Genomic DNA, 14,803 nt, shown 5'->3' with positions numbered 1-14,803 from the left:
TCTTTTCTACCTTTCTTCTTATACTCCTCCCCCTTTCCATGTTCTGTGCAATCCAATGAATGACACTGGCTTCCTTGCTATTGAACAAGACTCTCCATCTCTTGACTCTGTCCCCTATGCCTGGAATTCTCTCCCTCATTTCTGCCTCCCAGTTTCCCTGGCTTCCTTCAAGTCCCAGATAAAATACCACTTTCTACAGGAAGTTTTCCCACCTTCCTTCAGCTGATTATTTCCAATTTATCCTACATGTATCTTGTTTGCACAGAGTTCTTTGCATGTTCTCTCCCTCACTGGACCATGTGCTTCTTGACAGAAAGGATAGTTTTTTTTGCCATTTGTTGTATCCACAACATTTATCACAGTGACTGACATATCATCATAAGAAGCACTTTACAAGCACTGGCCCTGGAGTCAGGAGGACCTGAGTTCAAATCTGGCCTCAGACACTTGACACTTACTAGCTGTGTGACCCTGGGCAAGTCAATTAACCCCAATTGCCTCACCAAAAAACAAAACAAAACAAAACAAAACAAAGAAGCACTTCACAAATGCTTATTGACTAATAGACACACTATAACCTGGAAATAATCTATCTTAAGCTTACAGTTCATTCAAGGCAACTTTAAATTTGTTGGTAATTATTTTCCATATCATCCCCTGCCAATGTTAAAACTTAGTGATATTCCTATTGCACTCACAAGTCGCAAATTTTACAAATTTCTTGTTCAAGTGACTGGCAATCACCAAGTGATTAAAGTGGGTAAATTGAAATTGTTCTTTCCTGCTCCTGGTTTCTGTCAAAGTGATGATACACAAATGGACATTTTCCATTCTTATCTAGGGAAATTAAGATAACATTATCTATTTGCATTTTTCACATTGTTATGGAAAATACTCTGAGGGAGTTGAGGTAGAACCAAGATGTTAGTTTAGCAGTAGTACCAACAGCTGAGTTCTCACTGATACCTCCTCCACAAAGATCTAAAAAAAATTGCACCAAACCAAATTCTAATTGGGAAATTCAAGGAAAAAAAAAATCACAGTGGGTCATTTTTTTTTTCCAGCCCATGTCAGCATCAGGAGATAGATGGAGAAGTCTGTGGACATTGGGGATGGGGTCTGGCCAAGAGCATTATAGCACAGGGAGAGACAGGGCAAGAAGCCATACCAGAAGATCCGGGCTTATTGTTCATAGATCCCCTGAGAAGGGGACCAGGGCTTAGGAGTAATGTTCCAATGGTTTCAAGGGTTTGTGGGTCCTAAGCTCTATACTGAGCTACGAACAAGTTCAGGAACAAATGGTAGGTTTTCTTGGGAGGAGAGTGCCCCTTAAATGAGCAGAGGTGATTATTGGAAGGGAGAATGAAGGCACTTTGAAGAGCTTCCCTGAATAATCAAATGCCTCCAGATGACCAGCTTGGGTGGGTTTAAGGAGTATATCAAGGCAGCCAGGTCATGCAATGGATAGAATGCTGGTCTTGGAGTCTCTAAGACTCATGTTCAAATCCAGCCTCAGAGATTTAACTAGCTGTGTGACCTTGGGGAACTCCCATAACCTCTGTCCACACCAGTTTCCTTATCTATACACTGTTTTAAGTGTCATAATAACCCAAGGGAGGATAAAATAAGATCATGATATTTGTAAAGTACTTCAGAGGGGCTAAATAAATGCTAGCTATCATTATTATTGTAATTCCCACTTGGTGTCCTGTTATCTGACTGTGGTCAAATGGAAGGAGAGCCTTACCTACCCGGAGGCAGGCATTGCCAGTCATGTGTAGACTGCACTAGAGGTTTGCTGTGTCGTAACTCACATGGGCCCATTGGTACCCCTGGCCAGGGCAGTTGGCTAGAGCTATTCATCCTCTCTGTTCCCTACCCTCCCACCTATGCCAACACAGCCTACCTATGGTAATAGCCAAAATGCCAATTGAGATGCCAAAGTATTTCAAGCTGCAATCTTTGTAGGTGCACTTTTCTGTGGAATGGAAGAGACATCAAGTTACTTGGAGCTCAGCCTCATCTTTGTTATCTCTTTACTCACAGAGTCATCTGCCTTGTTTATCTTTCCCTGGAGGGAGTACTTCGTTCCCACGTTATTTTACCTGAATGCTCAAGGAATATGTGGTTTAAAAAGATCTAATGGGGGCAGCTAAGTGGCCCAGTGGATAAAGTACCAGCCCTGGATTCAGGAGGACCTGAATTCAAATTCGGTCTCAGACACTTGGTACTTACTAGCTGTGTGACCCTGGGCAAATCACTTAACCCCAATTGCCTCCAAAAAAGAAAAAAGATCTAGTGGTAGGGAACAGATAAAGAAGAAATTTGGTCCCCACTGCCCTGTCCTGTTCATTATGGAGCTAAGGACAATTGAGTGCAGGAGGTGAGGGACTGCCATCCTCTGTGAAGAAAGAAAACACTTGAGAAATAGACACCAAGCCAGGGTTCTCTGAAAAGCAGAAGACGTGGTTTTTGTCCTTGATGCATCCAAATACTCACCAGCGATACTTTGGAGCGTCTTTTTCTTTCCTACATGGTGTAGAGGCAAAAGAGAAAGAGAAGATAAAGATCATTTGGGAGGTTTCCTTATGGTATTTAGATCTGGGGCCACAACAGGCACAAAGGAATTGGGCCTGGGTCACACCAACATAAATAAAGATAGAGTTACAAAGGTGAGTTAAGAAAGATCAGATTTTAGGGGGGCAGCTAGGTGGTGCAGTGAATAAAGCACCAGCCCTGGATTCTGGAGGATCTGAGTTCAAATCCACCCTCAGACACTTGATGCTTACTAGCTGTGTGACCCTGGGCAAGTCACTTAACCCCCATTGCCCTGCAAAAAAACAAAACAAAACAAAAAGAAAGAACAGATTTTAACCCACACTAGCATCTCCAAGAATAATACATTTTGTGAGACCTTTAACACTTCTTGAAATTCCCCATTTAAAAAAATGCTTTCTGCCAATCTTCCCATTGTTCAGAAAACATTCTAGAAGAATCCTTAGAAAACTTTGAAGGGTGGGTTGAGTGATTATTTCAGGGACAGGAAAGTAGGGAAGAATCAAAGCATGTTTTCATTCTGCAGAATGGTTGGAAGCCCTAGGAGGTGATAGCCAGGTAACTGGGGCTCAGCCTGAAGTCAAAGCACCCCCCAAGGTCTATGCCTCTTTCTTCTGGCCCTATACTGTACAGTTTGCCCCTGTTGAGTCATTTGATCTCAAGTCACCCTTCCTGATGACATCACCACACCCCTGGTCTGAAGCTTGGCTTTCCTCACTACTATATCCTGTATCCCTTTATTATTTCTCCCCTACCCTTCTACTTATTTCTGGGAGCTGGGAGAGTGGCTGTTGTTGGCCATTCCATGGAAATGCTGTTTGGGAATAATGATAGCCTTTCTTCCAGATAGATGCAGCTGGGTCAGAAATTCTTTGTGCCCTGGCCTGGTTGTACCGTTTCAGGAGTTGGTTGTCCAGACCTTTCCCAGGTGCATATCTGGAAGTAAAAAGGATGTCGGTGCCTACTGACCTGAGGCAAGATCCTGAGACTTTCCTATTCCTCAGGTGAGCTCACCCCAACCTCAAATAAATTTGCCCTGAGCGCCACAATTCTTGGTTATAGCTGTCAAGCCACAGATAGACACTATAGCTTTTCTTTGTGCTTTTATATGCTTCAGTTTCCAAATTTGCAAAATGAGAGTTGGCCTCACTGATGTCTAGGATCCCTTCCCAACTCAATAACTGTGATACTTCTTTTGGGGGGTGGGGGGGTGGGGCAATGAAAGAAGTGACTTGCCTAAGGTCACACAGCTAGTGTCAAGTGTCTGAGGCCAGATTTGAACTCAGGTCCTCCTGAATCCGGGGCCAGTGCACCACCTAGCTGCCCCCGTGACGCTTCTTAAATAAAAAGTGGAGCTCTTCCAGGACTGAGATATGAAGGTCAGTGGCCTGCGTGTATACCACCCTCCTGTCTTCTGTGATTCTTGCACACTCAAGGACCAGGTGACTAAGGAAGATGGACAATCATTTATTCTAGACATCTCAAGTGGGAAAAATACCTATATAATAGAATGTGGTTCGTTTGCCATCTAATATCTGTGCTTCACTTTCCAAGTCTGGAAAATGTGGGCAATCCCTGCTCCCTCCCCTCCCCCCTTTGTGAATTGTAGTCAGAAGCTTTGCAGACGCCAATTCTTATTACTTAAAAATTCATTATTTTCTATACCTTTCCTGGGTGTTATATGAAAGAAAAGAGAATCATGGTACACTATGGCTTCTGCCCAAACTTTACAACCCCAGAATAACTACTGACCCAAGACGAAGGGGGTAATGAAGACAAATAATTTCCCAAAGATCGTAGACATGTATAAGAAGGAGAATACTTTGCTTCTTTCCTTTACCTGAAATCAATAAAAATAAACTATTCTCAGTGGCACTAGAAAGCACTACATTTTTATTAGCTTTTAATCTCAGTTTCCAGAATGTTTTGACAAATTCACAGCTCAGCCAGGGCATTAATGAGTCAGTCTTTTCGCCGCATTGCCAACTTTTGGTGCATTCATCTTTTAACACCTTTGTCAATTTGAAGGGGATATGACAAAATCTCCAAATTGTTATTACTTTAGTATTTGTGATTTGGAGCATTTTTTCATTTGGCTGGTTGACTGTGATTCCTCTTTCACAATGTGTTCATCTCTTTTGACCACTTATCTACTGGGGAATAAACCCATGGCCTTCTCCACTTGTGTTCATTTCCTATGTATCTTAGATACCAAACTTCCTCTAGACAAGGAGCCATGATATCTTCTCTGGCCCTATACATACTCAGTACTTGAACCCAGGGCAGAAAGTCATTTATTTAGAAAAGAAAAACTCGCTGCTAAATGATAAGGAAATATGGACAGGAGAGGTTATTTGCTTCCCTCTCCAGTTGTGACTATGGATTCTCCCAGAATGCCAATCTAGTAACCACTAATTGTAGAATGAATGACTGTGTTTACCTTTGGGTTTGACTAGATGACTTCTAAGCTCCATTTTAACTAGAAGATTCTGTGATTCTGAGTTGTCCTAAGCTTACTTTTTTTTTGTATGTGGGACAAAGAAGGTTAAGTGCCCAGGGTCACACAGCTAGTAAGTGTCAAGTGTCTGAAGCCGGATTTGAACTCAGGTCCTACTGAATCCAGGGCCTGTGCTTTAACCACTGTGCCACCTAGCTGCCCCTAAGATTACTTCTCCAAGCTTTTCTCTTCTATTGACTGGAATTTGTTTAGCTCACGTGTCCACAAGCAAACCTTCACTAACCCCACTTGCCTATATACAACTCTTCCACATCTGACAGAGATAATCATAAAACCTTAGAGCTGAGGTATCTCTCTGTGTAAGGACAGGGAGACCAGTGCTTTGTATGATCTAAGTCAAAGTCAGTAAATTCTATGATGAATATGTCTTTGGAAATTATAATTCATGATCCAGTGACACTGTCCTCATTTTTTCCTCCTCGCACCCCACCTTGCATTGTTGCTTACTTGTGGGCACCATTAATTCTATAGCATATACTCTTCGCTTCTCATTGCCACTGTCAACCAATCATTTTCTTGCTCTTTGGAATTCCTTTGTATGTGTACATGTTTGTGCATGCATGTATATGTGTGTGCGTGTATTTTCCAACTGAATTCCCTCTGTAGTTCTGTTTGACTAAAGCTAATTTAACTTGACTTAATTCAATTCAATCCAACTTTTACAGATCACCTACCATGTCCAGAGTCCTGTGCCTGGTGGTGGTGGGAGATATAGAGCTTAGATAAGATGTAGGCCCTGTCCTAATCAAGCCCACAGTCAAGAAGGGGCATACGACCGAAAAGGACAAGGGTAATGCAAATGACAGTTGGACTGTTTACAAAGTCAGCATTCTCCGAGCATATTCATCCTGTGGCGGGAGGCTACCTAGATATGGGCTGGGGGCCAGGGGGATACTAGTCAAAGGGAAAACATTTTCTACAGAATTGACTATGGGTTTCTAGTTTTAAAAGAGCCAATTCAGTACAGAATAATAAATATCGGCCTTATATCAGGTCCCAGAGCATTGATTAATATGGCCTGCTTCTGAAAGGTGAAAACAATTTAAAATAAAAATTCTTTCTCTCTCTCTCTCTCTCTCTCTCTCTCTCTCTCTCTCTCTCAAAAAAGCCCTTATATTAGGGGCAGCTAGGTAGCACACTACATAGAACACTGCAGTCAGAAAAACTTGAGTTCAAATCCAGCCTCAGGTATTTACTAGCTGTGTGATCCTGGGTAAGTCTAAGTGATAGAGGTCAAGTGACTTAATCCGCTGGAAGAGGAAATGGCAAACCACTCCAATATCTTTGCCATGAAAACCCCATGGAGGAAGAGTTGGACATGACTGAATAACCACCACAACAAGAAGAGATAAACAAGAGCTATGCAGATGGCCTAGTTAGACAAATAGTATGAAGTTGTAATGAGTCATGTCAGCAGTTAACCTCGATTGCCTCACACCGCCCCCCCACCCCCCGGCCAAAAAAAAAGGCCTCAGATTGAATTTTATCTCCATTTCTTGGAAGGAAATAGCAGTCCTTTTACAGAGCTAAAGAATAAACAGGGAACAGCGGACCCGTGTTCAAATCATGACTCTGTCATTTACTCCTGGTCTGACTTTAGGCAAATTACTTAGGCATTGTGGGCTTCTCTGTAAAATGCTGGACTAGATGACCTATGAGGTCTCTTTCATCTTCAATCCTCTGATATTCTGATGCTGTGGTCCCCGAAGGAGGATGGGGTGCAGGAGTGAACGAGAGACAACCAGCTATTCTGCACACATACCTGGTGCGCTAGAAACTGTTCCCCAGCAAAACAGAACAAATTTGGCATCTTGATACCAATGCTAGAAGTCACAAAGAATAAGCCAGAAATGGCAAGGAACCTGGAGGGAAGAAGGATACAGAGGCACTTACTGTGAGCTCCCTCATGAGTACACCTATGACTGATGGACACCAAGCTGTGGACAAACAGCTCATTCCACAGACTTAACAAACACGGAGGTACCGTCACTGTAGAATTAGTTCCCCACCCCTGCAGATGGAGGTAGAGACAAAGGCTGAGCTCCAGGTCTGCCCATTCTCTCTGTTCTCCTAGCTACTAAACTCTTGCAAAGTCTAGAGTTTGCTCTCCTAGCTTATACAGACCTGTGTGCGCCCACATGGCCTATGTGTTTGGGACAGTGGGTGAAGGGGGATGACTCACCTAGACCTGTTAATGTCTTCTGGCAGCAATTCCATGATAATGACAATGATATGGCCAAATAATAAGAGTATATTGCTTACGATGATGACACTAGAGGAAAAGAGACTCATTAAGACCTCGAGAAACACTAACCAAAAGCAGGAGAGCAAGCACTGAGTGAGGGAAGGAGAGGGAGAAAGAGAAAAAAAGAAAGGGCCAAGCAAAAACAAGCTTAACCCTCTTCCACTGCAGGTGTAAGTTCTCACTGTTATCTCCTCTCTCTCTCTCTCTCTCTCTCTCTCTCTCTCTCTCTCTCTCTCTCTCTCTTTCCCTCTCTCTCTCTCTCTCTCTCTTTCTCTCTCTTTCTCTCTCTCTCTCTCTCTCTCTCTCTTTCTCTCTCTCTCTCTCTCTCTCTCTCTCTCTTTCTCTCTCTCTCTCTCTCTCTCTCTCTCTCTCTCTATATATATATATGTAACTGATAAAAACAGTCTGAGGACAAGAAGCTATTCTTTTTTAATGTAATAAACATTTTTATAGTTTTGGCTTCCAATTTTGACCCCTCCTTCCCTCCCTCACAAAAAGCTATTCAGCTATTCTTTTATATTTAATCTGTGATTATAACTGCTTTTCCTAATTGAATAAGAACATTGGGATGTGTAAGCACATCTTCTGCTGGATCACTGAAAGGATCCTTAGGGTGGTTCCAGTAGTGCATAGATCAGCAGGGGCCATGGGTACCTTGTGTCATTCCCACATGGTTTTATTTGTTATGATTTTATTATGCAAGAGTCTCATTATTTGATAAAATATTTCATTAACAAGCTCTGATTTCTGCTACTCCTGAAATGGTGGTTTAGCTACGAGGGAACGAGGCCCAATTCTTTTACTATGACGTTCTTTTCTTTTGGACAGCGACAGAGTGAGTGGTGAATTACAGAATAACAATCTCTAAATCAAAGCCATCTAATCCAACACTTTACTTGAACAAGAATCCTTGCTAACAAGTGGTCATACACCTATATTTCTGTAATGGGGGTTCACCAATGGTTTGTCTGTGGGCACAGCCCTCGAACTGAGACTGGAAGCTCATTCCCCTATACTCCCTTAGAAAGAGAGAAAAAGCAGGAGACAGCCTGTGGGGATGATGAAAAGAGGGGAAAGGGAGAGGGGAAAGAAGAGAAAGGCAAATGTTGTTGGATTACAAAGTGGGGGGGGGGGCATGGATAGAGCACCAGCCCTGGAGTCAGGAAATCCGGCCTCAGGCACTTGACACTAGAGGTGTGACCCTGGGCAAGTCACTTAACACCAACTGCCTCACAAAAAAACAAAAACAAAGTATGGGGGGGGGGTGTGGAGGAAGTAAAGTATAAGAAGACTGGATAGGGAAGAAAGGGCTTGATATTTGATCCTGGCGGTAAAAGGGAGCCACGGGAATTTACTGAGTAAGGGGGTGACATGGTCATTTTAGGAAGATGACTTTGGCCATTGAAGAGAGGATGGATTGGAGTTGGGGAGAGAGCTATCAAGGCAGGGAGACTCAGCAGATTATTACAGGTGTGAGAGACTGTATACAAGGGTGTGAGCCATAGGAGTAAGAGTTAAGGGGCAGAGCTGTTGTGAAAGTAGAATCAGACCCAGCAACAAACGGGAGATGAGGGGTGAATGAGAGTGAGGGATTCAGAATGACACCAAAGTTATGGAGCTGGGCAGCTGGGAGGATGGTGTTGCCCTCAACAGTAATAAAAAAGTTTGGAAGTAGAGAGAATTTGGAGGGAATAATAATGAGTTCTGTTCTGGACATGTTGAATTAGCAATACTTAAAGGTGTTCGGTCTGAGATGTCCAATGGGCAGTTGGTGCTGTGAGAGCAGAGGTGAGACCAGATGTTAGGAAAGTCATGCCTCTGTGAAGAGAGGAGGTGAGGTCCACCACAGGCCAAGCGAAGCCTGGTGGAGAGGATTCCTAGAGAAGAAAGTTAACAGGCTGAGGGGGACGGGTGGTGAGATGGGAAGGATGGGATTTCAAACAATTTGTTTACTCCCTGGTACAGACTTTCATTGCCTCACACCTGGACCATTGCAATTACCTCTTGCCTGGTCTCCCTGCCTTAATAACCATCTCCCCGACTCCAATTCATCGTCCCTCCAGTCACCAAAGTTGTTTTCCTAAATTGATCGTGTCACCCCCTTACTCAATGACAGATGGAGCTTTCCCCTCACAAACCACATGAGGTCACAGTTGTCCCACAGACCCAGCACTTGGATTATAATGGCTATTTACATCTGCTGAGTGCTCTTGGTTATTCTTCCCCGCCCCCCCACTCTGGATCTCATTCCTCTCATCTGCGAAATGAGGGGGTGAGACTCTGTGACCTCAAAGAACTCTTCCAGCTGTTAATTTATGATCTACCACATCTGGCTCCCCTTGGTCCAACAGAAGCCTTGTATCTTCCTATCTGGTCATCCTCCCATATGACCCTCTATCTAGCTTCTGTTCTACTCTCTGTCCTTTTTTGACATCCTTGCCTGATTGGTAATCTTGGTTCAGTTGGCAGATCAAGGCTTTCTCATTAATAAGTGTTCCTGGCATGCGCGCACGCGTGCGCACGCACGCACACACACACACACACACACACACACACACACACACACACACCCTGCATGATCCTTATAACAATGTGAGGGAGGAAACACAGAGGGACTGAATGTTAAAATCCATGGGGGTTGGGGAGCAGCTAGGTGGTGCAGTGGATAGAGCACCAGCCCTGGCTTCAGGAGGACCTGAGTTTAAATCCAGCCTCAGACACTTGATACTTACTAGCTGTGTGACCCTGGGCAAGTCACTTAACCCTCATTGCACCACCCTCCCCCCCAAAAAATCCATATGGACACTATGCTAAAAATTCTAAACAAAGTCTTCCTCAGCAGCCTAGTTCTTGATCCCTTCTTGAGAGGAACTCACCTATGCTGAGAAGGGAAGAAAATATTTTCCTTACTTGAATTTTCTAACCCAGGAGTCTGTGATGGTGGCGCCAATAAGGGCCAGGATGACCATAGAGGTTTTGTATATTTGATGCAGGTACCTTCCTTCATTGGTGAAGTAAGCCAGCTGAGAAAGAAAATATAAAACAAGCACACCTGGGGAGGGGGGGAAGTGAGGGATATGAGTGGAGGGAGGGAAGAATGCAAATGAAATAGCCTAAAGGAGTGACACAAAGAGGGCAGAATGTGTTCTGGGTATAGGGTCCTTGCCCATTCAGTTGGCATGTGGAGAAGGCCAAAGGACCCCCAGAGTCACTGTCTTTGACATCAGTGTCCATGGAGTCAATGTCTGTGGGGTAAGAGTGGGTGTGGAAGTATGCGAAGGACTCTTTGATCCCTTTTTAAAAAAGCTATATTAAGATAATATTTCACTGTCTTAGTCCAAAGTCCTTGGTCTCCCTTCAATGAATGATCTAATCAGCCTTCCATTTAAAAACCCAATCAAGTCTGGGGGAGAGTGGGATTTTCTGAAACTAAGGCTAGGGAGAAGAAATGTCCCTTTAATAAGGGACATTTTTGTTAAAACCCAGAGCCCATTTTGGCTTTTCAGGAAGACTTCCTTTCCAAGGGGGCATTTTACAGCATTAATACACATATGTAACTGTTGGGTGAAAACCCTAAAACTGAATTTTGTCCTTGTTTTATCTCACCTTGCCTTTGTCTCATGGCTACTATAAAACTATAAATAAGGTTTCTGACAGGGAAATTTTTTGAAGGAGGATGCTTCTCTGTCCCTTGATTTGGGGTGGCCATAATTTCTCTGTGTTCCTGGGGCCAGAGTTTGAATGGGGGAAGAGTGTCCATGGGTCCTGCAAAGTTTGAGCTCCCAAGAACCTACAATGTGAAGTAGGTTATAGTGTCCACAGGCCCAGTCTCCATAGGACTAGAATGTCTATGGGTTTAGTGTTTGTACTTACCATATATTTGGGTTTGTATACTTATTATTTACTTATAAGTATACACTTTGTATCCATCTATAAAATTCAGGTTCCTAGAGGGTAGAGGACATTTTACTAGGCATATTAAAGGGGCTTAATAGATTCTTGCTCATTTGTTTGATTGATGGGGCCCGAGTCTACATAGGGTCAAAGAATACATGGGACTTGACATTTATATTATACAACATTTCCATACACAATGAACAGAAAAAGATTGTACATAAAATTATGCATCTATTACAATGGATTTTGAAATACATCATTTTTTACATATATTTACAGGGTATTTTTTTTTGTGCATATGCCAATGGACTCCTCTGGCAGTCTGGTGAAACCTAAGGACGCCTTCTTAGAATAGTGTTTTTAAATCCTAAAATTCAGTTAGAAGTTAGTGAAAATAGGACCCAGTTTAGGGAGAGGCATAGGCTTGGAGGAGGTAACAATCACAGCACACAAAGTTGTGCTGCCTGGTTAATTAGTTAGTTGGCCTGGGGTTATCTACAGACCAGAGAACAGGCCAGGCAAGTGAAAAACTTTCCCCTCCTTAAATCATACCACCTTAGACCCCCTGAAGCTTGGGACAATACATCCTGGAAGCAGAACCCCACTCTAAGAAGGAGTTAAAAGTCAAGGAGTTAGTGAAAATAAAGATGATTTTCCTCCCATTCAAGTTCACAGATCCTTTTGGCAGGCTGTTAATCCCAGCTTAAGAACCCCTGGTTAGTGTCCTAAGTGTTCATAGGGGCAGAGAGGGTACATGGGGCATAAGTCCCAGAATGCCCATGGGCTCATAGTGGCCATGACGTCTAAGTGTATACAGATGTTTGGATAAAGGAGTTTTCAGGTAGTAGTGGAGGGGGTGTTGGATATAGGCTGGGGTGGGAAGAGGTGTAGATAGGTACATACCAAATAGTCCACTGAAGCCGACAGTCTCTAAGTACCTGAGGATCATCAGCAATATCACAGATAGTGGATACTTTCCAATCCTCTGTGGGGACAAAGAGTTCAGTGAGAGATGGAAAATATGCTTAGAGTTGGTCCAGAGAGAGTGATTTGGGAAAGGGATATTGGGGCGGGGGGAGGATTGCAAAATTTAGAGTGAGTCAGGAGAATGGTTTGGGGAGCTGGTAAGATTTGGGGGCGGCTGGAAAAATGGTTGAAGAAGTTGGTTTGGGGCAAAGACCTGGGGAGGTAGTTAGGGGATGGTGAAGGGATTGGGAACCTCACTCTGAGGAGGGAAGTCCATTATACCCTGATATCTAACAACGGGTCATCTTTACTTTTCTCAGCATCTGAAACTTCCATCTTAGTTACAACTCCCAACGACTTTCAACGGATCCCTGGCCACTTGAGGTCATGGAATCCTGGAGACCCTACAGGAGTCACTGTTTCCATCTTCCAGTTCAGAGATAGGTAGCATGCTGGTCTCTAGTTCTGACACCTTAATTTTGTATTTTACTATTCTCAGATACCTCAGCTGAGTAACGATGATGGGTTGACTTCAAAGAAACAATCCTAATAGTGGTTAATGATGTTACGTGTAGTGTCTCCACTATCCAACTGATTCTGAACTACCGTCATTAATCTTCCTGTATCATATTTCTCCTCTGTTCAGAAACTTTTAACAGCTCACTCTCCCATCTTCAACTGAAGCCCCTCAGCCTTCAAAGTCCTGCATAGCCTATTCTAGCTATTGAACCCTAACTTCTGCTGCTTTGGGACATAAACCTTTCACAAGGTTAGTCTCTTTAGTCACTCACAATAACAGGCATACCCCCACTTCCACTTTTCCTCGTATTGTTTCCACAACCAAAAGGCCTCCAAATTTCTCTTTCTAAATCCTGTCCATCTCTTAAGGCCCAGATAAACACCCATAACTCTTCCGTGTAGCCTTTCCAAATGGCAATCTAATCTGCTTTGACATGCCACATTGTCATCAGAACTGGGTATCCCCTGTCGTAAGCCTTTTTCTGATGGTTTACAAAGTAGACTTTAAGCAGCTTGAGAGCAGTGATGTTGTCTCGGTGCCATGGTGTTTAGAGGCATTTGTGCCGAGAAAGCTTTTTTTGCTGCCTGGAGTTGTGTAGAAAGTCACAATTTATAGTCAGTGTCTTTTTGAAAGCCAGAAATACCATCTAAGCAGCAAGCAGCAATGAGAGATATGATAAATGGAGAGAAATGTCACTTTCCATATCAGTAGCTCAAGTTTTTTGAAGGGAGGAAAAACCCCTATTAGCACTGTTTTTCCTAGACTGTGCCCGTATGTATTCTGAGAAAACTTTTCATAAGAATGGTGAACTTATAGTATTGACTTCACATTTTCTGTCCATCTCCATTTCACAACTACCATCCACTATGCCCTAGAACGTGACCCCTCATTTTGCTGGTCAGGGAGAGTTCATGAATGTGTAAAAGACCACCCTCAAATTGTCTACTAAAGAACCCCTATTATAACACATCTGCTAAGTGGCCATTCCCTTGTCCGAAGCCGCCCACCCCACACCCCCCACTCGCCCTTTAGTGCTATTATGTGCCCAGCCTGGAAGCCAATGCTTTTGGGTTGATAAGGGATTGGTTCAGTACATCCTCCCTGCTTAAAAACATGCTCTTTGGGCTACTCCCCCCCTCCCCTCATCTTGGTTGGCTACTGGTCCTTTCAAGGGTTAAGTGCTAGGGCACCAGCTTTAGTCCTTTTCCATGGTAGTTGTGGCCTCTGCTCTCGAGAATAACATCATTTAGTCACTGGCAGTTTTCAGTGACCTCTTATGCCTCGGCCACGGAGGACACTTCAGCTAGCCCCTGAGCACATGAGGAGGTGGGTCCTATGATGGATGGCATTCAGGTTTCCTGCCATGAGCACTTCAGTGCCATGGAAGCTCAAGAGGGAGAAGACGTGCCTGGTGCTGGTTTGATAATAGGCGGCTTCACAAAAGGGCACCTTGAAGGTGGGTGAGATGAGAATGTAAGAAGCAGTGAGCTGGTCCGTTTGGCTAAATGGTGTACAGGAAAATAACTGAAATAAGACTGGAAGGGTCATGGGACTCCCACCCTTTTCTAAAATAACCCTTTCCCTCCCTGGGCCATCTATTATGCATCTATTACAATGGATTTTTACAATGGCTCCTTAAGGACAGCCTACTAGACCAAGTTGGTCTGTCATACTGGCTGTGACCCTTGTCCTCTCTACCTTTAACTCTGAACCAAAGCAGCTTGGGAGATTGGTGAGCTAGACTTATTGCCAAGACTTGGACTCCGATCTTGTATCTTACGCTCCGGGTGCAAGCCACTTACCTCCTCTGGGATTGTGTCCTCAAACACAAACGTGTCCAGCTAACAGGGCTGGTCCAAGGCTCCAAGAAAACCGTGTATGTGAAGTGTCTCATAAATATAAAGTGAAGTGATGCTAGTGTAGTAGATGCAATATTACGACACTGGCATTACATGAAGATTGTTGGACCCGCCTCAATGAAATGGCCAGTCTGAGAACCGAGGGACAACCTGAAGGGATTTGTATCTGCATTCATCTACATATGGGCAGGTGAGAGCGCTTGCAACATAGCACCTGGGAGGCTCAAGTACCAGACCCAAAT

At 43.7% G+C, this 14,803-nt stretch overlaps 1 protein-coding gene across 1 annotated transcript in view; it reads right to left on the bottom strand.

Annotated features, from left to right (window-relative positions):
* LOC122731980 (solute carrier family 15 member 2-like) overlaps window positions 1–13,735 on the bottom strand; it is a 49,330-nt gene extending 35,595 nt beyond the window's left edge. Inside the window, exons 1-8 of the mRNA XM_043972207.1 lie at window positions 12,465–13,735; window positions 12,120–12,201; window positions 10,227–10,371; window positions 7,257–7,481; window positions 6,837–6,936; window positions 4,309–4,396; window positions 2,500–2,529; window positions 1,907–1,978 (exon numbers count right to left, since the gene is read on the bottom strand). Coding sequence (XP_043828142.1) covers window positions 1,907–1,978; window positions 2,500–2,529; window positions 4,309–4,396; window positions 6,837–6,936; window positions 7,257–7,481; window positions 10,227–10,371; window positions 12,120–12,201; window positions 12,465–12,518 — 796 coding nt within the window. The 5' untranslated portion in view covers window positions 12,519–13,735. The remainder of the gene's footprint in view (window positions 1–1,906; window positions 1,979–2,499; window positions 2,530–4,308; window positions 4,397–6,836; window positions 6,937–7,256; window positions 7,482–10,226; window positions 10,372–12,119; window positions 12,202–12,464) is intronic.
* Window positions 13,736–14,803: the final 1,068 nt, after the last annotated feature.

Source organism: Dromiciops gliroides, chromosome 6 (assembly GCF_019393635.1).
Source record: "Dromiciops gliroides isolate mDroGli1 chromosome 6, mDroGli1.pri, whole genome shotgun sequence".
NCBI lineage: Eukaryota > Metazoa > Chordata > Mammalia > Microbiotheria > Microbiotheriidae > Dromiciops > Dromiciops gliroides.
The sequence above is the reverse complement of the archived record's forward strand: the minus strand, read 5'-3'. Positions and strand labels throughout refer to the sequence as shown.